At 44.8% G+C, this 25751-nt stretch overlaps 1 protein-coding gene across 2 annotated transcripts in view; it reads right to left on the reverse strand.

Annotated features, from left to right (window-relative positions):
- Nucleotides 1–2049: 2049 nt before the first annotated feature.
- NUAK1 (NUAK family kinase 1) overlaps nt 2050–25751 on the reverse strand; it is a 78318-nt gene continuing 54616 nt past the window's right edge. For both annotated transcript variants that reach the window (XM_066263465.1, XM_066263455.1), the window contains 4 exons: nt 23153–23218; nt 12212–12331; nt 10136–10268; nt 2050–6611 (listed from right to left, as the gene is read on the reverse strand). In XM_066263465.1, the coding sequence (XP_066119562.1) occupies nt 5458–6611; nt 10136–10268; nt 12212–12331; nt 23153–23218 (1473 nt within the window). In that variant the 3' untranslated portion in view covers nt 2050–5457. The remainder of the gene's footprint in view (nt 6612–10135; nt 10269–12211; nt 12332–23152; nt 23219–25751) is intronic.

Below are 25751 nucleotides of genomic sequence, written 5' to 3' on the forward strand. Positions count from 1 at the left end.
TTAGTTATTATCCGTTTCTCTCACTGGACCTAAGTAACCATGAAATCCACCTTATCTCTAGAATTCCAGATAGATGAGCTAATAAAGCCCTTATAGTGCTTAAACAAGTTTCAACTGGATTTTCTCGTGTTATAGCTGATTTTACAAATATCTTTCTTCTCAATAGCACGATATTGTTGTCTTCCTGATCCTAGCTGTATAAAATTAGTCTTCTTTGTATCAGGAATTAATTTTTCACAATAACTCTGAAAGTTAGGGATGATTTAATGCTACTTTATAGACGAGGCCGAAAAGGTATCTTTTTTGTTGGCTCTCAGTCCCTTCTGTTGAGAGTGCTGCCCTCCTCCACGGTGCGATTCTGAAAGACCTGTCATTCTATATACATATACCGCAAGGGTGGGCACATGATCCAGGCTGGCTATTAGGGCATCTCTCTAACTGCATTCTGTGACTGGGCCAGAGGGAGACACCTGATCCCAGCCAATGGACCAGAAATTCACCCTGTGAAGCTCTGTGTTGAGCTTTATGTTCCCCATCTCAGCCTATCTTGCAAGGCACAGGCATGTCCTAATTTGGCGGGCCACAGTTATAAGTGTCCATTCCCCAACCTTCCACCATCGCCAGTATCCAGTCAATGTATCCAATTAAGCCCCATCAGGTTAGGCTGCCAGGTAAAATATAGAATGCCAGTTAAATTTAAATTTTAGATAATTTTTTCAGTATAAGCCTAACCCAAATATTGCATAGGACATTCTTATACTAAAAACAAACAAACATTGTTTAAATGGGTGTCCTGGAGTTTTATTTGCTAAATGTGACAATGCCACATCAGATGTTCTCCCAGTAGATCAGATAAGGAATAAAAGTTGCAATTTCTTTGGAATGTCAGACTTTTCTTGCATGGATCCTGTAACACTACTCTCATCAGTACAGAGCATGACTCCCTAAAGTTTAAATCGAGGAAAGGGTTTGATATCATTTGATATTGTGACCGGGATCCAGGAACTCCTCCAACTCCCCCATTATTCATCCCTCTTTCCAAGAGCTTCCTGAAGGTTCTGTGCACAAAAGGAACAGTGGCAAAATGTGACTCACGATGTCACTTTACCATAAGCAGAGCAGTGGCCTTCCCCATTAGGAAACACGGCCCATGGATCTTGGACTCTGAGCAATTAGATTAGGGATTTGTCTGCTCTTAGGATAGATGGAGGTGCTGAGGACTGTGATTTGGGGAGAGTGGGGGGCAGCAGAGGAGGCTAAGGCCAGGCCCTGAGCACGGCTGGGTTAACTTCTGGTGCTGTGTCTAGTCCGGGTTGAAGGAACTCGGTCAGTAGTCACCTTTATTTTTTTTTATTTTTGTATTTTCTGAAGCTAGAAACGGGGAGAGACAGACAGACTCCCGCATGCGCCCGACCGGGATCCACCCGGCATGCACACCAGGGGGCGATGCTCTGCCCCTCCAGGGCGTCGCTCTGCCATGACCAGAGCCACTCCAGCGCCTGGGGCAGAGGCCAAGGAGCCATCCCCAGTGCCCGGGCCATCTTTGCTCCAATGGAGCCTCAGCTGTGAGAGGGGAAGAGAGAGACAGAGAGGAAGGAGAGGGGGAGGGGTGGAGAAGCAGATGGGCACTTCTCCTGTGTGCCCTGGCCGGGAATTGAACCCGGGACTTCTGCACGCCAGTCCGACGCTCTACCACTGAGCCAACCGGCCAGGGCCAGTAGTCGCCTTTAGAAACTGGAACTGAAAACATGTAAATTTGAAAGTTATCTGATAAGCCATGGTGGGTCACAAAATTGGGGGTGAGGGGTGGGGAAGTCAGGCTATAAAAAGAGAATAAAGCAGATAAGCAAAGAGGAGCAGAAAAGAGGGCCCATGGTTCTCTGAGACCCCACACCTCCAGTTCCGGGCTCCGGCGGCACTGCCAACGGCTTTCCGCCTTCTGAGAACTTAAGCTAACTTGTGTGGGTTTCTGTAACTTATACGCATTTTGTTGCTTACTCAACTAAAAGAAAAACAAGCAAATAAAGAAGCAAGTTCCCAGTTCTGTTCAGTTCATTGCAATTTATTTAATTTAAAAATAAAAACAGAAACAAAAACAAAAAAACAGAACAGAAATCCGTTTCCAATGAAAATACAAACACTTTGGGTGGTTATCCAGCTTTTTTTTTCCCTGTAGGGCTCAAACCAATCAAATGAGTGAAAACCAATTTTGACTGGAGCCATAGCGCATGTTGCACCAATTAAATTACACCTATATATTATTATAATACCTTTGAAATGCCTTTCAGACCAATAAATAAGAAAAGACAAATTCAAATAAAAAAAGTCAACTTTTTATTACCAAAAAAAAAAAAAATAGAAATTAAATAAAAGTCACAACATGGATTTAAAAAAAAAAAAATGTGCAGTCAAGTTTCTCTCTCTCTCTTTTTTTCTTCTAGGAATGATACCATGCCAGTTAATCCCTACAGAACATTTCCAGTTTGGCAATAAGCAGTCAGTCGGTCATTCACATTTGTCCTCAAGACAGCAGGCCTGGGCAACACTCACCTGAACTTCACCCTGAAAAGTGCTCCCTGTCATCTGACGCAGCAGCGCCTTATACCAGGAATGGAAATTCAAGGGGTTCTTAGTATTTTCATTTTGCCTGGGGTCTTGAAGCACTTCCTGAAAACTGATCATGCCTTCAAATTTACCTGTAAAAGAAGTATCATTCTACTCCTTTTGGCAGATGTGTAAACTAAGACACTGAAAGGCCCACAGAGGCAACGAAAGGACCAGGAGACCTGACATCGAATCTTCTGCCTGGTCCACCAGGTCATAAAAATGTCTCTCGCTCGGGATTCCATGAAAATGAATCAGCATGACCTCCTTGGCTGGGGATTGGCTAGTAGGGATGGTAGGACTTAATCGGGAAGTAGGGAAGTTGCTTTTCTGGGCTTTTCCCTCTATTTCAAGGTTTTCCTTGAAAAGACAGAGTCACCATCACATAACATCACCAAGGATTTAGCAGAATGCCAGAATTAGGCAGGGCCCGTGAGACCAGTGAATCCACCCCTCCCTCTGGCTCTCACTGAAAGGAAAACTTCCTCCCCAAAACTGTTCAGGTGCCTAAGGCCACACGTTAGTTTGTGGCACACCAGGACTCAACTCAGAATCCTTGCCTCTGAGTGGAGGACTATCTTTGCCACAATCCAGTCTGGGTTTATTGACAAAAGAGGACATACATGTGTGTTTCTTTTTATGGGGAGGGGGCCTTAATAGTGTCATTTTTATTTAAAGATTAAAAGGCTGCAAAATGCTAAAGAGAGGTAATCACTTGGCAAAAGGAGAAAACACTTAAACCAGTAAGTAGGTGCTATATACTTAAGTCACACTGACAGCTACCAACTAGGCAGCTGCCACCATGAGGACCAGCAGTGTGGCAGTACAGGGTGCTCAGAAAGGGCTGCACAGAACGCAGTGGGGAGGGAGCTCAGAGGTGGCAGAATGCCCTCCAAGCACCCACATGCCCTCCACACACAATTTGCCACCTACTGATTTTGTTTCCCTTTGAACCTATACTGGAGTTCAGGAAGGAGGTGAAATTGAATGAAAGGAAACTGAGAAGCTTCCCACAATACAGTACTCAGCTAGACCACAACCTAAAGGAATGCACAAACCCAAACCCCAAGCTGGTGGCAAAAGGGAGACATGCAGCCATCTCCTTAGGGAAGGGGTAGTTTTGTTCTAATTAATGTTCTTAGTGCCTTAAGATGAATTCTTTCTCATCTCCCTAGGAGCTATTATTGCCTGTTAGTTTTCCCAAAAATACCTCCAAGACTAGTCCTCCTTATATCTCTAGGTGGCTATCAGAAGTCAGCCATCTTGAAACAAGGGTTTCAATTTCCCCAGGCCAGTAGAATCTGAAGTCATCCCAAATTCACAAATAAAAGCATTAATTCCAAACCTCGTATCAGATGTCCCATTGTGGGAGTGACGTCTTGTCACTTATAATCTGGGTGTCTAGAGGTTAAATACCTAGTTACATTACTTTTTGGACAAGAGTCCTATCAGACCTCGTCTCTGTCTCCTCCAGAACCCTGTGGACAGCTTCTAGGGAAATGTCTCCTCTTCTGTATGCTTCCTCCCAACTCACTCTGCTTTGTCAACACCTTATACATTTGAATGAGTAAAACTTTCTTTCCCCCCAAAGCCTAGGAGTTCAAACCCATAACATAGGATATCTAGATTTGGGGGAAAACCACCTTCTGCCTGACTTTCCTTTCCTCATTCTAAGTTCCAACCTGCGCACTAACTCCCTAGAAGCAAACCTGCCTACCTCTGAGGATTCCACACTTGGCGGATGGGGAAGCCATCTGCTATTACTAAGTAGGGTCAATGATTGAGCCAGTTACTCCTTTGGAGACTATGGACAGTATCACACCCAATCTAGAGCATTCGTGCAGGTGAGAACAGCCCAAGAGGTGGCATTCCAGTTAATAATGAGATGTTAAAGAAACTGACAAGTTGATTCCCCTTGCTGGTGTGGGTCAATTTCCATTCATCTGTGCAAGACCACAGAGGTGTCCCAAGCTCTGTTATATAGCAAAGGTTTGACCTTTGACACCACCATCTTTTTTCCCATACACCTAAAGAGCAAGGCAGAGATCAGGAAAGAAGCCAAAAAATCACCATGGGCTTACTTTAAGTCCGAGTTCAGAGCATGCTCTCTCTGACCAAGGCCCTGTCTTCCATTCAAGGTAGAGTAGCAAATTAACAAATGCCACACCAGAAGCATTAAGAGACAATGTAGATCCCACAGGATGCTTTAACCTAACTCCCAGGGCTTAGCCAGATCAAGAATGACAACTATATGGCATGAGTGCTACTGCCCCCCTTCCCATCCCTGTGGCAGCCATGACCATTCAATCATAGCACTTCTTCCCATGTGTCTGGGCTACTCACACCAGCACAGCCAGCAGTCACTATCAACCGATCACTGATGCAAGCTCAAGTTGCTGAAATCTATTTGCCAACACCACACAGTCAGACCAAGCTTGCTAATATGAGGAGAGAAGGCACAGGCTCTGAGTTCACCAAAAGCAGACTTGCCCCTCCTTCAGAAGCAGTTGGACTACTTCTAGGGAAATATTCCCTCTCCCATATGCTTCTTTCCCGCCTCTTAAGTGCTGGCCAATACCACTCCCCCAGACAGCTGGTGTTCCAGGAGCTGCCATAAAGCCAATGCCAATTAGGACCCAAATTCTGATTGGCAGTTGACAGAACTATTCAAGAGCCCCCTTCTCCCTCATAGGTGCTGGCTGAAGGCTGCAAACTTGGCCAAGCGAGATGGCACCAACCACTTTTCAGTCTATTTATCCTGGCCAGCAAAGAGGTAACCAGCTCGTCAGCACAAATCAGTGCTTCCCTTAGTCCTTTCTACCTACCCCCAACCCACCCCTGATCTCCGGGGAGCTAGTTGAGTTTGGTGCAGATCTCTAGTGCTTTCTTATACACCTGAGTCACATCATCCATGTCTGTGAGGAGGGAGAAGCTGCTGTCTCCCAGCCGGTTCCGGTACCGCTTCAGGTACTGGGGCCGGGGCCGGTTCTGGAGCCCTTCAAAGTCCTGGATCTGTAGGAAGTTTTCGGCAGAGACGCAGCTGCGGATGCGCTGGCGGGCGGGGCGATTCTCCTGCAGATCCAGCAAGTCAAAGGAGTCGCTGGACAGGACGCTGTCGTCGCTGATGATGCTGGAAGGCCGGCTGTAGCTCCGCGAGAGGCCCTCGGCGGGGCCGCTGGGCTCCAGCAAGGATTCCAGTGTGGGCATTTCGGGGCCGGCAAGGGCCGGGTCCATTGTGCCTGCAGAGTACTTGCTGCTGTGTTTCAAGATGCCCTTCCTGCGGCAGGAGAGGCTGTGGGCAGTCACCCTGGCTGGGTCCGGGGGGCTAGGGGACGGCACGCCGCTGCCCATCCCATCGTTACTGTCCAACAGCTCCGAGGACTCGCTGCGCTCCGGGGAGGAGTAGTAACCTGATTCTCTCTGCTGCGTCTTTTTCAAGATGCCTTTCTTGGGCATGGTGGCCGACTGCTTGGGGCTGAGCTTACCGGGCACCTCTACCTCAGGGGAGCTTGGGAGGGGCACGGCAGTCCGGCACAGGTCCTGCTCCATCTTGAAAGCAGAGGACAAGGCCGGACTGACAACACCTTCAATGAAGCCAGCGCTGTGCGAGCGATGCTCGCTGTTGCTCCGCTTCTTCAGGATCCCTTTGGGTCTCTTGGAACTCAACTTGGACGGGCTTTCAGGCACCAAGTCCTGGCCAGACTGGGCAAAGTCATTCTCTTTCTTGGACTTCTTCAGAGACCGCTGCCGCTCCAGCATGACCTCAGAGGTCCCAGGTTTCACCAGGCTCTTCATTTTGGCGTCGGCCTCAGCCTGCAGCCCTGTGGAACGGTGGTGCCAGTCGATAATCCGGGCCAGGAGCGGGGACTCGGAGCTGTGAAGGGCATCACAGTCACATACACTGCTCTTGTAGCCCCAGTTCACCCACCAGTGATTGGCGATGTCCTCGATGGTGGCCCGGCGGTCAGGGTTCACCATCAGCATCCACCGAATGAGTCCTCGTGCGTCTACGGGACAAGAAAAAAGAAGGATGATGCCCTGCTGGCAGCTCTTGGCTTTGTGACAGGGATGACATTTTGGGAATGGCTAAGGAAACATATACTATTGGAAAACTCCAACTGAAATGCTGGACCAGCCAAACCCTTCCAGACTGCACCTCAAAAGCATCATCAAAACTCAGAACCACAGGCCAGCATGCTATCACATCCCGGCATGCTTTTCCCTGAGGGAAGGAATGAGCTCCCATTAACTCTGGTCTTTATAAAATGGGCACAACCAGGTACCCAGGAAATAATCCAGACCCAACACCCAGCAGAGCCCCACCATTCCTGTGCTGAATGTCATTTCACCAAAAGGGAAAACAGGTAAAGATTACCATGGCTCTCTTTAGTCCTCCAAAGATAGGCCTGCAAAAATACACAGTGAGCGGGGTCAGCAGGAAAGTGTGTAGGCACAAAAAGGAAATTTGGGGCTGAGAAAAAGGCTCCTCATCTGAGAGTAAAAGACAGGAAAGGATGAAGAGCAGCTCAGACCTGGCACACCTGAGCAGGGAAAGGAGCCGTGCCCCAGGTGGCCTTGGCCAGGTTCTGAGACCCACATCCCGTGAGCTCACCTCCTTTTCCTCGCTGACATAAGCCACAGAGGGCGGAGCCGTCAGATCAGAGAGCTGATCTGTCCACCGTCCGCTTACTGCCTGTCTGAGGAACTCCACGTGCAAACTGCTGCTGCCAGAGAGTCATAGAAAAGCCCCAAAGGGATGCCCAGGAGCCAAGTGGCTCTCACAGCTTATAAACCGACTTCAAAGATCAAACTACGCTTCTCCCATGGAGGCTAAATTATATCCTGGGAAGGCGCCACCTCTCCCCAGCCACTTATGTGGGCTAATGAATTGGGGGCACCCCTGAAAAGTGACAGAAAGATGTTCATTCAATCATTCAAAACAGGAACTCCAGTTAGCTGGTCAGGCAAATAAGACTGCCATAGAGGTCACCCTAAAATTTCTCAAAAAAAACAAACAAATCAGGTTGGCTTATTGAAAAAATAGAGAGATACAAATCTATCTAACTACACATATACAGTGTGTCCGTAAAGTCATGGTGCACTTTTGACTGGTCACAGGAAAGCAACAAAAGATGATAGAAATGTGAAATCTGCACCAAATGAAAGGAAAACTCTCCCAGTTTCATACCTATTCAGTGCAGTTCGATGTGGGCTCACACACAGATTTTTTAGGGCTCCTTAGGTAGCTATCCCGTATAGCCTCTACAGTCTTGTCACTGACTGATGGCCTACCAGAATGGGTTTCTCCACCAAACTGCCAGTTTCCTTCAACTGCTTATCCCACCGAGTAATGTTATTCCTATGTGGTGGCACTTCGTTATAAACGTGCCGATATTCACATTGCACTTTGGTCATGGATTTGAATTTAGCGAGCCACAGAACAAGCTGAACTTTCCTCTGTACCGTCCACATCTCAACTGGCATGGCCGTGGGCTGCTCTGCTGTATACATGGTGTTACGTCATCATCTGCACATGTGCACATACTGCCACATCATCCTACAGAAACTGGGTTTTCCTTTTATTTGGTGCAGATTTCACATTTCTATCATCTTTTGTTGCTTTCCTGTGACCAGTCAAAAGTGCACCATGACTTTACGGACACACTGTACAATAGTCAATCCTCATTATTCACAGATTCTGTACTTGTAAATTCACCTATTCATTAAAATGTATTTCTAACCTCCAAATCAATACTCAGGGTGCTTACTCAGTCATCTGAGTACATTTGTAGAGTGGCAAAAAACTTGAGTTGCTCCAACACACATGTGTGTTCCCAGGCAAGGTCCAACATGGGATGACACTCTGCCTTGGTGTTTCTGCTCTAATACTAACAAGTGTCCTTTTCAGTCTATTTGGTCCATGTGTTTCACAGTTTTGTACTTTTTGTTGGTGATTGAATTGTATGCAATGTCCCCTAGGCATAGTGCTGAAGTTGCTGTCTAGAGTTCCTATGCGCGTCATGGAGAAAATACGGGTGTTAGATACAAGCTTATTTCAGGCATGTGTTACAGTGTTGCTGGCCATGAGTGTGATGTTAAAGCATAATCAGTATGCTTTAAGTGAGGTGTCTTTAAACATAAACGTACATAAAATAAGGTGATGTTTTGTTCAGTTGGCAAAAAACATTGTGACCAGAGGCTCACAGGAACTGAGCCCTGCGTTTCCCTGAGGAGCAATGCTTCAGTATTTACTAGCCTAGGGTTCACAGCAACGTTATAGAACATAACTACTATGAATAATGAGTCTCGCCTATGTGTATGTCTATGTACAGGCATATAGAGTATGTATGATATATACATGAAGTGTCTATGTTAATTATATTCCAAAAATGGCCACCTGGACACACCCTCCCCATACACATATGGCAACTCTCCCATCAAGAGATGGAGTTTACGGTTGTTGTTGCTTTGATCAATGGAATGTGGCAGAAGTGACATTATCTGGCTTCCTAACACAGACATTAAGAAGGCCTGGCAGCTTCTTCTTCCTCGTTCTTAGAGCCCTAAGCTGCCACATAAGAAGTCCAGGCTTCTTCCTGGACTGAGAGGCCAGGGAGGGTATCTCATGGAGAGAGAGCCCACACAGAGGTGTCACAAAATCAGCTCTAGCCCCAGGTGCCATGTGATTACAGAGGCAGAAGAGATCTTAAGCAAGAACAGAGCTCCAGCCAACCCAGGAATTGAGAGGTGTGGTTACACGGTTGTTGTTTAAACCTCTGAGTTTCTTTGGGGGAATGGGATAGAGCTGTTATGCAGCAACAGAAAATGAAATTGGGTCCAGGACCTGGCCACATGGCTCAATGGATAAGAGTGTCATCCCAGAGTGCTGAGGCCACGGTTTTGATCCCCAGTCAGGGCACATAAGGAGAAGCAACCAATGAATGCACAATTAAATGGAACAACCAGGTAGAACAATGAATTGATACTTCTCTCTCTCTCTCTCTCTCTCTCTCATATATATATATATATATATATATATATATATATATTCTCTCCTTTTCACTCTCTCTGAAAGCAATGAGGAAAAAAGAAAGAAAGAAACAGCGCCTATTTACCATACCCCTGGGGCAGGGCAGAGTGGTGAAGAAGGGCATCTGTGACCCTCGTGGCACTCAGTCTAGTTAGGCTGGTTTGTATGTCTACATGGACCAGAAGGGATGTCATGCAATACGTTTTCCAAAATTTTAATTTTTAGTGGAGAAACTGAATCCAAACAGGGTCCTGGATTTGCCCAAGTTCACACAGCAAGTAAACAGGACTCCTAGCCTGCCTGTTTATTCCAAAATTTTCATTTGGGAAAGTTTGGGTAAAGCAGCCAAACAAGCCAGCTTTGCCACAGGCAAAGACCTGGAGAAAAGAAAGGGAAAGCAGGAGACTCCTTACAGACACTAAAACAGACGCAGAAAGGCATGCACTAGGGCAGGTGAGCGGACCACGCCCACCCCACCTCTGCCCCACCCTGAGCACACACCTGAGGGCTGCGTGGGCTCCCGGTATTCTCCGCTGCTGATTTGTCGAATGAGGTTTTTATGATCGAAACCATCGAAGGGCATTGTTCCGTAAACGAGAGTGTAAAGTAATACGCCCAGAGCCCAGCTGTCCACCTGGAGCAGAGACAGGACATATAGAGTTGGGAAGCAGATTCCGGATACCCTCCAAACCATTCACATCAGAGCATGAGCAGCCACCCCCAGTGACCCCAGGAACTGAATTTCGCACCTGCCAGGCAGGTTCCCATGGCAGCCTGACAACTGATAGGGACTGCAGCTGGGCATAGGAACTTTCTCAAATAGATTATCTTCTTTGATCCTCATGACAAGAGAAAAATACTAAGGCACAAGAACCTCAATGGTTTCTCAGAGGTTAAGACTGGGACACAGAGCTCTTCACTCCCAATCCAGAAATCAATTCCTTCCTGTACTGTGAAGGGTGTGGTGATGGTTTACCCACCATCAACAGGCAGCCTCCCCTTGGCTATGCTGCCTCACAGTGACACAGGCCCCACACTGCTAGATCCCTTGGTTCTTCAAGAGAAGTCAGAAACCAGATTTTTATGTAAAATCTCCCAGTTATTAAATGTTTGTTCAATTTTTTTAGAAAGACTAATGTGGCCAAATAAAGCATGCCTGCTGGCCCGATCACAGGCTGCCATCTTGTAACCTCGGAAATAGATTCTCAAAGATCAAAGAAGCATTCATTATCTATGATAAATTTACAGTTTCGAGTTTCTGCAGTTTTGTAAATGGAATCCTATGCTCCTCCCTTACATTCTTCCTTCAGAAAGACATTCTGTTCACTGTAATTGGCAGAGGTTCTTGGCGTCGTTCTCTTCAGCCTCTAGCCCTGCCCCCAAACACTTTCAAACAGATAAATATTTGGAAGGAAACATTTCAACCCAGTGAACAGCTGCTATTTAAAGAATACTGAGTAGATGAAATCTCTCTGTAAAGCAAACCATCTTTTTTAAAGAAAAGAGTCACTCACAACTCAATGGTTTTCAAGATAACATTTCCACATAACACATCTTTTTCAGTGGCCCTGAAGACTTTAGGCAAGAGAGAAATGCATTTCTCATGAATTGGGAGATAAAATTAAAATGTGTTTCCTTAATCAAAAATGACAGGGGCTGTCTAAGTATCTGCAAAAATATAGTCACTCCCAGAGTTAGGGAATTTTTGGTTTGATGTTTGTTTTATCTGTTTTGTGATAATGAGGAAAAACTGAAAATAATCTGACTACCTAAATCTTGGGGAGTGATTAAATTATGGCATATTTATTCACACAATAAAACTTTGTGTTGACATTAAAAACTATGTTTTAATAACGAATTCAGAAAATGTCACAATATAATGTTAATAAAAGGCAATGTATGTATATACAGATATACAAGGGCCTCAATTGCTTTTGAAATGCAGAGATTTACACTGGAAAAAAGGTCTTTAAAAAAGTCACAAAAGCCTGACCAGGCGGTGGCGCAGTGGATAGAGTGTCGGACTGGGATGAGGAAGGACCCAGGTTCGAGACCCCAAGGTTGCCAGCTTGAGCACGGGCTCATCTGGTTTGAGCAAAGCTCACCAGCTTGGACCCAAGGTCGATGGCTCGAGCAAGGGGTTACTCGGTCTGCTGAAGACCCGCGGTCAAGGCACATATGAGAAAGCAATCAATGAACGACTAAGGTGTCGCAACGAGAAACTGATGATTGATGCTTCTCATCTCTCCGTTCCTGTCTGTCTGTTCCTGTTTATCCCTCTCTCTGACTCTCTCTCTCTGTCTTTGTAAAAAAAAAAAAAAAAAAGTCACAAAAATATTCACTAGTTTTCTTTTGAGGTAGATTGCAGGTAACTATTTTCTCCTCTTTTAGGTTTTTCTAAATTTTCCAAATTTTCTCCTAGATGTTTATGTTATGCTTTTATAATCATAAAAGTAAAGGTTTTCCTTGCTGGTTTGGGGGATTATTTTTTAAGTATTTTCTAGATTCAGCTCTTGCCCTCTGGCCTTTTCTTGCCAGCCTACCCACCCAACTATGCACAACTGGCAACCTGCTTACCTCTGGCCCTCGGTAAGGCCTCCCATTGACAATTTCAGGAGATGCATAGAGTGGGCTTCCACAAAACGTTTGCAAGAACTTGTCTTTCTGGTACAGGTTGGAAAGCCCAAAGTCAGCAATCTACGAAAACAAGTAAGATTTAGGGAGGCTGGTTAGCGCCGCAGTTAGTGTCTGTGTTGGACAATCACACCACCCTGCACTACAGCAGCTGAGGCACCTGGCTGGGGCTGCCAGCTGAGTCACCCTCTTCTCTCCAGCCCTGGGTCTTCATAAAAGGACCAGTCAACACGACTGGTCCAGTGATTCTCAACTGCGGTTCTTGGCATCCAACACAAGTTCGGCCGTACCTACACACTACAGACTCTATTGCTTACTTAAAATTACTCCTAACACAGACTCTCTATCTTCACTTCAATTTAGACTTGCCTGAGAAATAGCCACAGAATCACAAGCTTGATGTTTCTGATGAATCGGACATGCAGAACTATAAATTTGGAAAGTGTTCATCTGCAGCAGACCTCACTGCACTGCAGTGGTGTGCATCTCACACTCTGGAAAACCCTTACCTGTGCACCTGATACCACCACCTTTGTATCTACCACATTCTGATCAAAACCCTAGTTTCCCTGCCATGTGACCCTAAATGACACGGACTTAAGGCACTTGGTTTTGAGTCATATTTCAGCCATCTGTGTGACATGGAATAGGTCCCTTAGCTACTCTGTGCCTCAGTTTACCCATCATAAAATGGGAATCCATAATCCTTATCCTGTTCTAGATCACAAGATTATTTTGAGAAGAAAAAAAATCCACCCAGATGAGACCATGAATGCAAAAGTGTTCTATACCTTTCAAGTCTTCATGTCCCATGCTAATGTTTGACCTAACTTTGCTTCTTTTGTATTGCACACCCCTTGAAGTCATTCTCTTTCCTTTAGTTTCTTGAAGTGTTTTATTTATTATCTTAATGGCAGCAATCTTCCTTGCATCTATATATACATATATACATGTGTATATTTTTCACATATATATCAGGTATATACATATGTATATGGATATATATGCATGCATATATAAATACATATATATATATACATGCACGCACACACACATATATAAATTTACCTTGCTTATTAGACTCTGAGTCCCCTGAGGCAGGTGGCAAGTTCCACATCTTCCCCTCATCTTTGTATCGCCCACTACTTAGCACCTGCCCTCACCCCAGAAATACTTGTCACTAGAATAGGCATTATATGATATTTTGAAAAGCGGAAGATAATTAGTAGATAACACAGAATAATAATAATAATAATATACTTAGTTACCACTTACTGAACAACTTCCAAGTATCAGGCATTGTTCTAAGCACTCACCCTCTCTAATTAAATCCTATCCTAAATCTCATTTACACAATAAACTAAATGTATGTCATGCCACTGAACTATACATCTAAAAAGGGTTAAAATGGTAAATTTTATATTATGGATATTTTACCACATTTTTAAAAAAAAGAAAACCCATTTAACTGATGAGGAAACTCAGATTTAGAGAGATAAGGTGGTTCATCACAGGTGAGCTAATGAGTAAGCGTCAATGTAAACCCATGTCTCTAAAGCAGGGGTTGGGAACCTATGGCTCGCGAGCCAGATGTGGCTCTTTTGATGGCTGCATCTGGCTTGCAGACATATCTTTAATTAAAAATAATAATAACTTTAAAAATATAAAACATTCTCATGTATTACAATCCAATCATTTCCTACCGCTCATGTTCATGGTTGCGGGTGGCTGGAGTCAATCACAGCTGTCCTCCGGGACAACATCAAATTTTTATTGGATAATGCGTAACGTACACGGGTCGTTGTATAACTCTCACGGAATTACATTTTAAAATATGTGGCATTCATGGCTCTCTCAGCCAAAAAGTTTCCTGAACCCTGCTCTAAAGTTTCTAAACACTGAGCCACTCTGCCCCAGGGGACAGCAAACTTCACTCCATTCTAAGGCTTCCACTCCAGCCTTGCAAGCTGAACCACTGCAGCTTCTGCCATTCCCCAAGCTGATTTCCATTTGAGGCTTATAAACAGGCTTATTTACATGCCCAGGGAGCCGCCCAGCCTCACCGCAAATGCGCCGAGGCTCTGTTTTGAACGCAGCCCCCAGAATAAGCCTATTTTGTAAAAGGCAGCCCTGAATGAATGGAATGTCATTGAAAGTGGCTGGTGAAAAACCACCCTCAGAAAACGCATTCTTGAGGTTCATGTTGCACTTAATTGCCCTAAATTCCACTTTCTTATCAAGGCCCCAGCCCGGCTTGCTTGCAGGAAGTTGGTTGGAAGCTCTATGGAGTGTGCCCTGTCCATCCAAAGACAAATAAAATGGCTGCAGCCCTGGGACAAGGCCGAGAAGGCGCAGGCGCCATCCTCTCTGACTGCAGTGAAGGCAGGAACTGTCAGAGCACAGCGCACATCCCGAGGGACATACGTCCCTTCCCACCCTGTAATGTCTGCGGTGTCTGGGCACCTGCGAGCTTCCAAATACACACATGTGTGTGAGGCACCAGCCAGCTCCACGTGCAAATTCCTGCATGCACACACTCACACCAGGAGTTCTCCAAGTCTGAGCATCCTTGCTTTCTTTGTAGCCTTTCTGAAAAGCATGTTTATGTTGTACCCAGGCCCATCCTCACAGACTGATGTTTATCAGCCTCTCCCAGTAAAACTGTCAGAGCCACTGACAGAAGATTAATAGAAATCTAGATTAGTCTGTGCTCTTGGCATTTCAACGGAAAAGCAATATTAATCAACACACACACACACACACAGTAATCAAACCTTGAGCCACATAAACTTGGGCTGTGGCTCTAACGTCTCATGCCATATAGAGCTTATAACAAGTGACCACTGGGTATGAAACTTCTCAAAGCCTCAGTTTTCTCATCTGTAAAATGGAGGGAGGAACAGTACCTACCCCCACAAGGTCGTGGTAAAAATTAAATAGCAATGTATGTAAAATGCTTAGAACAATAATTGGCACAGAATTTAGGCTCAGTTTAATATTTGCTTCCCACCTTTAAATCCATAGAAATAACTTTAGTAACTTTATGATACTGGTTTTCCATTTATGGGAATTACATAAAGCTTCCAATTCAAATAAATATATATTTTTTTAAAAAAGTAAATTGAATTAAAACTATTAAGTGGCCTGACCTGTGGTGGCGCAGTGGATAATGCGCCGACCTGGAAAGGCTGAGGTCGCCGGTTCGAAACCCTGGGCTTGCCTGGTCAAGGCACATATGGGAGTTGATGCTTCCAGCTCCTCCCCCTTCTCTCTCTCTCCTCTCTCTCCCTCTCTGTCTCTCTCTCTCTCTCTCTCTCCCTTTCTCTCTCCTTTCTAAAAGTGAATAAATAAATAAAAAAAAATTTTTTAAAGCGTGCTATATTTAAAACTATTAAGTAAAACAGCAGAGAAGATACTAGAAAAAGGCAAAATCCAAGTAAAGAGTGAAAGAAAAGAAATCTGGAAAATGTAGAAAACCTACAACATGGGGGATAATGATTTTGAATGTATCACAAAAATAACCAAATCTCCAAAATGGTTTCAACCTGAAAGAGCCCTAAAAGATGAACTAATCCTACTCCTCGTCCTGCAAGTGCAACAGGGAGAGGTCAGAGGACATAAAGGCTCTACTAAAGATCACAGAGACAGGACAACCCCATGAGTGTTGGGTTCCTCGCCGTGTGTGTGCTTTCTCTGGAACAGAACATCTGTTGGGTATCGAGGGTGACTCGCCACCAAGGAGACATCTGGGCTTGGCTTTTAAAGTCGTATTTTGCTGACACACTTAGGAACACGGTAACTAACTACTCCGCATTTTTTTTCTGGCACTGGATTGTTCCCCTCCCGGTACTAGTTCAGAACCACCCTCTGTCCCCATACTGAATTCAGTTTAGCCTGGACTCTGAAAAGGAAACTGGGAAGTCAAAACTCATGTCTTTAACTTTTGTGGAGTTCTTTGTTTCTACCAAGCCTTTCTAGAAGTGTGCCCTGCTGGATGCAAATCCAAGTGAGAAAGATAAACTAGGAAATGATTATTCACATTTCAAAAGATTTAACCTCACTACAACATGGATGAAACTTGAATACACTGTGCTCAGTGAAACAAGCCAGACACAAAAGGATAAATATGCTATGAGTCCACTTATCTGTGGTGCACAGAGTAGTCAAATTTGTAGAGACAAAAAGCAAAACGGTATTTTCCAGGGGCTAAGGGGAGGAAGAAATAGGGAATTGTTTTTTCTGTAGGGACCAAGTTTCAGCTGGGGAGACACAAATGTTCTGGAGATGGACGGTGGTGCTGGTTGTACAACAGTGTGAATGCACTCAATGCCACTGAACCACACACCAAAAATTGGTAAACTTTATGTTACATATATTTTACCATTAAAAAAAGGATTAACCTGAAATTTCACGAATAATCTTTGTGAGCTCACTGGATGAAAAGGGAAGTATCAGTTTGAATACTGATGATAATGACAATGTCAGCAATGGTCTGAGAGTCATTTGCAGTGTGTAAGAGGAAATGCAGTAAAGTGAACAGATCGGAGGTTTAGGAGCCAGGAGAACTTGGGCTTAGCACCACTAGGTAATCAGTGAGACCTGCCAATTACTCAGTTACCTCATCTGAAAATGGGAACAATAACGGACTCCACCACATAAAGGTGTTTGTGAGGATCAGAGAACACTCATGTAAAGCCCTAAAATAATCTTGTTTCCAGCCAACTCTATAAATCACAGCTGTTATGGTGATGCTTAACCCATGACAGCCTCACTCCTGAGCTGTCAGGAAGTGAAGGTAGAGAGTAGGATAGTGAGCAAAAGGGAATGGGGTTGGCTTTCATCTTCAAAAGATCCAAGCTCACACTGCCTCTCAAGAGAGACTTAGAAATGACCATGGACTGGAAATAACCAAGTCTACATGACCTGGGGAAGCTCTTAGCTGAAGGAACCTCCAAGAAGCAGCCTCTCAGGGAACATGGGGACCCTGTGTTTGGAGAGTCTCTCCCAGGGACAGCTGGATACCAGCTGCTACAGACAAGGTAAGGCCACCTGAAGCAAGGACAGAAAAGTGTCCTCATGTGATGCTTTCTTGTATTTAGGGCAAATTTGGGTGGGAGTGGTAAAAGGTAGACTTTATCAGGTGCCTGGTCTTTAGAGTCAAACAGCCTTAGCTGTAGCCAGCCCTGTCACTGATTAGTGGTGGGAACATCCTCATCTGTAAAATCAGAGTAATCAAATCCACCCCAGCGGAGACAATCTAAGAATCAAATAAAAGAAAGCATGTGGAGGTCTGACACTGGACTCTGGCTTCTAGGGAGGGCTCAACAAAAGTTGCTATTTTTCTAGTTTCCATGCCCTATTATTCCTGTGCTTGCTGCTCCTTCCCCTTAAAAGACCATCACAGTTCTCTCTGTTGAACTCCTACTTACCCTTCAAAACCCAGTTCAATCAGCACTTCCTCGGCAAAGGCTTTCTGGTCTGTCCAGCTAATAGACGCACCACTTCTTGATCAGCATTTCCACAGCATATTACGCAAGGCACACGAGGGACATAGGGGGGCCACCTGGCCCTGACAAGGAACAATGAACAGAGAAAGCTTCCTGGAAGAAGAGGTGCTCAAGCTGAGACTCAAAAGACAGGCAAAAAGCACTGGGAAAAGCATTCATGTGGAAAGGCCTGGAATCCAGAGAAAGCTTGGTGGGTTTGAGGAGTTCAAGTCCTATGCTAGGGACTATCCTAGCTAAATTAGTATGTGCCATTCTCTAACTTAACCCTGTGTAGATTTTCTTCACTGACAGACAATTAATTATATTAGATAGATAGATAGATAGATAGATGATAGATAGATAGATGATAGATAGATAGATAGATAGATAGATAGAGCTTTATTTATTGCTTGTGTCCCAAACTGAAATTCTAAGTCCATTGGGGCAAATACTTCATCATCCTCACTCACCTCTGTATCCTTCTCATGACTCACCGTGACAGATGGGTTAACAAGTGCTAGATTCTGAACTCCAAGAAGATAGGGACCTGGCCATCAGGTTCACTATTAAATTCCCAGAATCCAGCCCAAGCCCAGCATAAGTTCCCAGTAGGAACTTAGTAAACATCTGTGGTTTAATAAATATTGCCCAAAGAAGAGACTCAATTTGCTGAATAAATAAGTGCAGGAATGAATGAGTGAATCTAAAAACGCATGAATAGATATGTGTTCACTCACAGAAATGGACAGATGAATCAACAAATGGGTGGATTAATTATGCATGAATGCACATTCTCACATTCGTACATTTAAAGCCCAGCGGCACACATCCCAAGCTGCCTCACTTGGTCTTGTTAAGCCTCAGAGGCGTCTGCCTCACCTTAGCCCTCGCCATTCAAAGCTCCTTTTCTTATCCGCAGCAGCGGAGTCCATTGTCATCAGGGGCAACAGGCCATCTCCCCTATGCCACTCTACTCTGAGTCCTGGGAGCTCACCAAATTCTCATCCCTCTTTGAAGAGGTCGGCTGACCCTGGTGCCTGGACCTCTTCTCATTGTAAAGCATTTCTACGGGAGCCTCCTATGGGAATTGTCAGCATTCCATTCTCCCAGAAAATAGGATGTGACTCTGGTCCGTTTTCATTCATTGCAAGTTAATGCTATAATGGGTGTCTATTTTGGTAGGCATGCTTCTCCACGGAGTACGGAATGCAACCCAAAGAAACACATTGCTCTCATTCTTTTGTCCAACCGACTATGAATATTTTTAGATGCCACACCCTCTCGCAGTGGCCAGATAAGTAATTCCCAATGCCAGATGTGCTCTTTGCAAATCAACATCAGGCAGGGAAGGGAAGGAGAAGAGCTGCATAGCTCACACCAAAACTGCAGCGACAAGTGACAAGTTTAAACCAGTAGCATTTTTACAGACTTCATGGGCAAAAAGCCTTCTACCCTTGGAATAGGGAATACACGCCCATATTTAGGGAGATACAAAAGGGGGCTCCAAGAGGCCCCTCACTGCTCATATCCCATTGGTTGGTCATAGGTTATCAGTGTCAATGGTCCCCCAGTCCAGACACTGATGACATGGGCTCTCTTTGAATTGGAGACCAGCTTGTGGCCATGTGTCTATGCCTGCCTGCCTTTGTCACCAGTGCCCTTTCCAAATATGTTTTAGCAAATATGCTGACTCGGCAAGAGCTGAGCGTATCCAGCTGGAGGACGAAGCAACACCAGCTGAAACACATTTTCAAAAACCTTGGAAGTGGGTGTGAGATGATGAAAACAGAATCCGTCTGGATTCAAACGTGTCAGTTCTCATCCCAGCTGTCATCCCTTCACTCCAAATCAAACAGTTGAAGAGCACCTACTGTGTGGCAAGTGCTGTGCCATACTCCGGGGAAACAGACACAGTAAGTTCATCTATACTGATTCACTGTGGGTGATCCTGGGAACATCACTTGGACTTTCTGGACAATAACCATTAAAACAAGGCACTGGAGCCTGACCAGGCGGTGGCGCAGTGGATAGAGCGTGGACTGGGATGTGGTGGACCCAGGTTTGAGACCCAAGGACACCAGCTTGAGTGCGGGCTCATCTGGTTTGAGCAAGGCTCAGCAACTTAAGCCCAAGGTCGCTGGCTTGAGCAAGTGGTCACTCAGTCTGCTGTAGCACCCCCGGTCAAAGCACATATGAGAGAGTAATCAATGAACTAAGGAGCCACAATGAAGAATTGATGCTTCTCATCTCTCTCTATTCCTGTCTGCCCCTATCTGTCCCTCTGAGTCTCTCTGTCTCTGCCACAGAAACAAAACAAAACAAAACAAAAAACATAAGGATTCTCAGAACCTAGCAGCATTCCTTCAAATAAGAAGGAGGAAGGCCTGACCAGGCAGTGGCACAGTGGATAGAGCATCAGATTGGGACGCAGAGGACCCAGGTTTGAAACCCTGAGGTCGCTGGCTTGAGCAAGGGGTCACTCGCTCTGCTATAGGCCCCGGTTAAGGCACATATGAGAAAACAATCAATGAGAAACTAAGGTGCTGCAACGAAGAACTGATGTTTCTCATCTCTCTCCCTTCCTGTCTGTCTGTCCCTCTCTCTGTCTCTGTGTCTCTGTCACACACACACACACACACACACACAGAAGGAAGAGGAGAAGGAGAAGGAGAAGAAGGAGAAGAAGGAGAAGGAAGGAGAAGGAAGGAGAAGGAAGGAGAAGGAAGGAGAAGGAAGGAGAAGGAAGGAGAAGGAAGGAGAAGGAAGGAGAAGGAAGGAGAAGGAAGGAGAAGGAAGGAGAAGGAAGGAGAAGGAGAAGAAGGAGAAGAAGGAGGAGAAGGAGAAGGAGAAGGAGAAGGAGAAGGAGAAGAAGAAGAAGAAGAAGAAGAAGAAGAAGAAGAAGAAGAAGAAGAAGAAGAAGAAGAAGAAGAGGAAGAAGAAGAAGAAGAAGAAGAAGAAGAAGAAGAAGAAGAAGAAGAAGAAGAAGAAGGATTAATGTCAGAGAATGGGAAGGTTTGGTTTTTGTTTGGGATGTGTCTGGTGTGTTTTTTCCTGGTAAATGCCAGAAACAGAAAAGCTTAAAGATTAAGAATCCTAACGAAAAAGATATTACTAACACCTTCATTTTTATAATGTGCTAGGTGTCTGCTGTTTCCCCACCTAATCAACAGGGGTCCTAAGTGAAAGGTCTTGGTCCTGGGAGCTGGGAAGTCCAACATCATGGTCCTATTACTTCTGCCAACGAGCCATTCTCCTGGGCTCCTGTCTATTGTTCCCAGCACAAATTGCTTTCAGAATTCTAATCATTCTTCTCCACTGAGCAATGACTCCCTAGGAAGCTATGTGCCTTATCACTTCTGGGACTACATCATGGGGGCAAGAGGTCACACTGTGCTACAGAACCCAATCCCCAAGTGGGAGGCTCACATTCCAGGCCCTGTAAAGACTACATTTACTTTGGAGGGCTCTGGGGGCAGGTGGAAGGGAGAATCTGCAGATAAAGTTACGAGGGTGGACAACACAAAACCTTAGAATGTGTCCCTCAAACCAGAACCCAATCCTCTCACCATAGCCTGACCACCAGGTGCCTTCGGCGCAACTGACTTCTTTTTAATTTCTCTCCACTGGCCGGCCATTTAGGTAGGCACCTCGGTCATAAACAGTTAAATGCTAAGTGCTTTAACTATATATTGTCTAACATCCTCATGTTTGTCACTGATTCTTCAGGACCTGGCACAGGTATAACACAGATAGTACTTGGGAAATACTCACTGAAAAAATGAACAAATAAACAAGCATCAGAGACAGGGACTGGCATCCATCTCTACTGGGAAAATGAGGAAACCGAGACTTAGATAGGCAAGTAATTTATCCAAAATACTGCCATTGGCAATGGGGAGGGCTGCAATTCAAACCCAGGCTATCCAACTCCAAAGCCATTGCTCTTAACTTAGACTCACTGCACAGTGCTCAGCAGTTTATAAAGCAAAACATAGAGTATCTCCTTTACTCCTCCAAACAAGCCTGTGGGCATTACTGCTACCCCGCATTATAGTTGAGGAAGCAGGTAAAGTGTATTTCCCAATGTCAAGGAGCTAATAAGCCACACAGGATGGGATTTTCTAACTCTGCATTTAGGTGCCTTCTCAAATATTCCAGCCACTTTGCCAGAATTGAAGGGACCATAATATTTCACTTCCTGTTTCTAGAGAAAACTGCCTTGACCAATGGTTTCCTCTTTATTCTAAGGACTACACAGAAATATGTGACCACAGTCAACTACTCTCAAGAACAAGAGTCACCGGACATGGCTTCCTGGGGTCTTTCAAAAGATGATGGTGACTAATGATGGTCACTATGATCTGCAAACAGACTCCAAATGCCAAAGCAACTACACCCTTCCAAGCAAGGAAATAGTCTCCCCGTGAAGCACCCCTCAACTTAGAGCAACAACAAAAACAACAACAAAAAGAGGACCATGCAAGGTCATTCCCACGCTTTGTCTGGGGACCAGGGAAGAGGCACTAACGTCACCAGTGGCTAAGTAGAGGGATCTCCTGGTGCCGGGAGTATTAAGGCCATTTCATAATGAAACTCATGCAGCGAGCTCCGTTTATTTTGAAATCGTATTTGCTTATTTTGCAGATGTGATCAAAAGGACATTTGGAGTGCTCTGCAGGAGGCACTTGAATCCTATTGGCCAGGAGAACTTTCTCCAGCTCCAGTGGCAGCCAGCAATAATACTCTCCATAAAAGTAAACTCCATCACTTGACGGGATGCTCTTTTCCAACCACGAACACCACCATCATTTCAATCAGCTTCCTCCCCTTCCATGGAAGGTTTCAGGGGTGGGAGGGCTGGGAGGGAGACGTGAGGTGCGAGTGACAGAAAAGTGGCAGGGATAGAGTCCCGGCTCTAAAACAACTTGGGGCCCTGCTGGCAAATCAAGTGTAGTGGTTCAAACTTGGGCTCATGAGTCAGACAGACATGGGCTTAAACCCCAACTCCACTCCCCACCGTTGTGTTGCCTTGGGTTGTTACTTTAAGTGATATCAGACAACTTAGATATGTAACACATACGCAAAGTGTTATTTTTATAAGTATTTTTATGGCAATGATTGCAGACTATGAACTTGTTGAGGACAGGGACCATATTTTAGCCACCTAATTATCCCAGTATGAAGGAGAAATTCTGGCCTGTAGTTAAAGATGGGTAAATGCTTACCGAATTCAATTGTTCAAACTGAACTAAGAGCTCAAGCCCAGGGACTTTCCCCAGCCGCCCGCCAGGGAAGCAAGTGGCCTCCTTACTTGCAGGCTGCAGTTTGGAGTCGCTCAGCCCCCCACTGGATGCCATCCCCAGGCCCCGCATATCAATCACCGAGGCAAGAGGTTTACCTTAATATTGCAGTTGTCATCGAGCAGTATGTTTTCCAGCTTCAAGTCCCGGTGGACCACACCATTCTGAAATGAAAAGACAGGCAGGGAACTGAATGGGAGTGGATGGGATGAGAGAGAGAGAGAAAGAGGAAGGCGGAGGCAGAGCAAAGGGAAATGTCTGACAGATGAAAGAAATGCCCCAGCCCGGTGGTCTTTGTCCCCATCTTTCAGGGCTGTTCTTACTGTCATGGAGCTCTCGAGAGCCGAGGGACAGAAGAGCATTAGTCACTTGCTGTGTGGTTAAGGGAAAAATGACTGGAATCCATTCTCCCCCAGAGCCTGTAAAACAGCAGGGGGATCCTTTGTCGGAATGTCATTCCACTGTGTGAAAGCAATATAGTCCCAGGCGGTGGCAAACCATGTCTGTCTGTGATGTGATTCCCAGGGAAGAAGCAGATTTCTCTGCTGGGGACTCAGAATGCAGGGCTCCCAGACCTTGTCTGTCTGTCTGTCGGTCTGTCTGTCTGTCTGCAAGCCTGCCTGCCTCCTCAGTGCTGGAAAGAAGTCTGATTCAATCTATTCTGATCCATGGAAACAATCCAGATCTGTTCTGAGGAGAACAAAGGCATGCTACCCTAGGGTGTTTCCTAAGCAGCTAGGAGGAAAGATTTTAAAAGCCCCTCTCTGCTCTACGGGATTCAATATAGGTGAAGGGTGAAGGTGGGAGAGGCTAGTGAGACCATAGCTATTGGGTTACTCAAAGCAGGTCACTGCCACACTGGGTGACCTTTCCATGCAGGCACACTCTGCAAAGGCTGGCAGCTGAGCTGCAGTGACAAGCGGACAGCCAGCTGAAAGGTATAAAGGAGTCCTCAGCCAATAGGCTGTTGGTTTATCCAGCAGAAATAACTGGTGTGCTCAATTCTCTTTTAAAATCCAAAGATCTTTCAAAGGTGTGGGTGGGCATGGGAAAGAGTGGAACCAACTGTTTTGGGCTGGGCAGATCAATAGCAGGGAGAAAGTTTTTCACACCATTCAGTATAAAGGACATTTACAATTGAAGCTGCTTTTTTAAGCAAAAGAACTGGCTAGAAAGTCTTTGTCTTTCAGTCAAGATTTCCTTAGTTCAGCTTGACCAGGCAGTGGCACAGTGGATAGAGTGTCGGTCTAGGACACAGAAGACCCAGTTTCGAAACCCCGGGGTCTCTGGCTTGAGCCCAAAGGTCACTGGCTTGAGCCAAAAGGGTCACTGGCTCAACTGGTGCTCCCTCCTCAATCATGGCAGGTATGAGAAAGCAATCAATAAACAACTAAGAGGCTGCAACTATGAGCTGATGTTTCTCATCTCTCTCCCTTCCTGTCTCTCTCAATAAAAAATGAAAATATTAAAAAAATTTCCTTAGTTCAGAATCTTCCTGTTTATAGTTCTTTATTATTCCCCTTGCCATCTGATAGTTCCCAACATCCCCAAAAGCACTGACTGGAGAGATGACCAAGAAAAAAAATGTATTTATATATTTCTGCAACTCTTTTTCTAATTCATCCTTTCAAGGATGTGTTTTGTGCGATACACAACCCAAGCACAAAACAAAAGGTACCGATTCTGTTCTGTTTTAAATATTGGGAGTAGTTTGGTTTACACTGCTGCATTCCTGGTTTCACAATAAGATGGAATGAGTCTAAGAAAGTCCCATACATAGGAAATCCAAGTACTCAGACACTTCAAATAACAAAAATACTGTCTGTAACATTTTTTGATGATGCCTGATGATAAAACACAAAATGTTCTGTGATCTGAATCACCAGGGCCTTGAGTCAGCAAGGAAAAGTCAAATAATGTTCACATGGGCTGCAGGTTTTAGATCTGAATAATCATTTTCAAATTACTCCCAGAGCCACTATCAACTAAACAGAATATTCAACAAACCAGAAGACCCCATACTGCAATCTGTATGAAGAAGTTGAATCTGTTTTGGATGACATGTTGGATTCAAGTCACTGCTGCCCTTAAAGTACAGGATTGTTCAAGGTATATTAGTTCTGAGGAAAAGTATAGTAAGATGACTAGTAACAATAATGGCTAAAATGTGGCTTGGAATTATCTGGGCACTTCATTGCCTTCTCCAGAGACCAACGGTGGCTAAACGGCAGCCATACTATGAGCATATCCCATTAGGTGTGTTGCACATATAAGTAGCCCATGTGGATGTAACTGATGCAACAAAAGGTACCAAGAGCCCAGAAAGGTTCAGAACCCATGGCCTAGCTATTCCACTTCTAGAATTCCTCTTAAGTATATTATTCAAATGAGAGGAAAAGGTTAATGTAGAAAGATATTGGTCACTATTTATAATAACTAGAAATTGGGACTAACCTAAATGTACAACACTCACAATAATTACAGAGAATTTTTAGTAACACGGGAAATATGTTTAGATGAAAATACTGAGTGAAAAGGCAAGACACAAACTATGTACAAATCATGCCATGTGTTACTCCTAGAACAGAGAAAAGCCATTGGTGAAAAAAGTGATGAACTCCAAATGAAATCTGGAGTTTTGTTCATGGCAATGTACAAATGTTGGTATATTTGTACTACTGTAATTTATTTTGATAA

This window comes from Saccopteryx bilineata, chromosome 1 (genome assembly GCF_036850765.1).
Source record: "Saccopteryx bilineata isolate mSacBil1 chromosome 1, mSacBil1_pri_phased_curated, whole genome shotgun sequence".
Lineage (NCBI taxonomy): Eukaryota > Metazoa > Chordata > Mammalia > Chiroptera > Emballonuridae > Saccopteryx > Saccopteryx bilineata.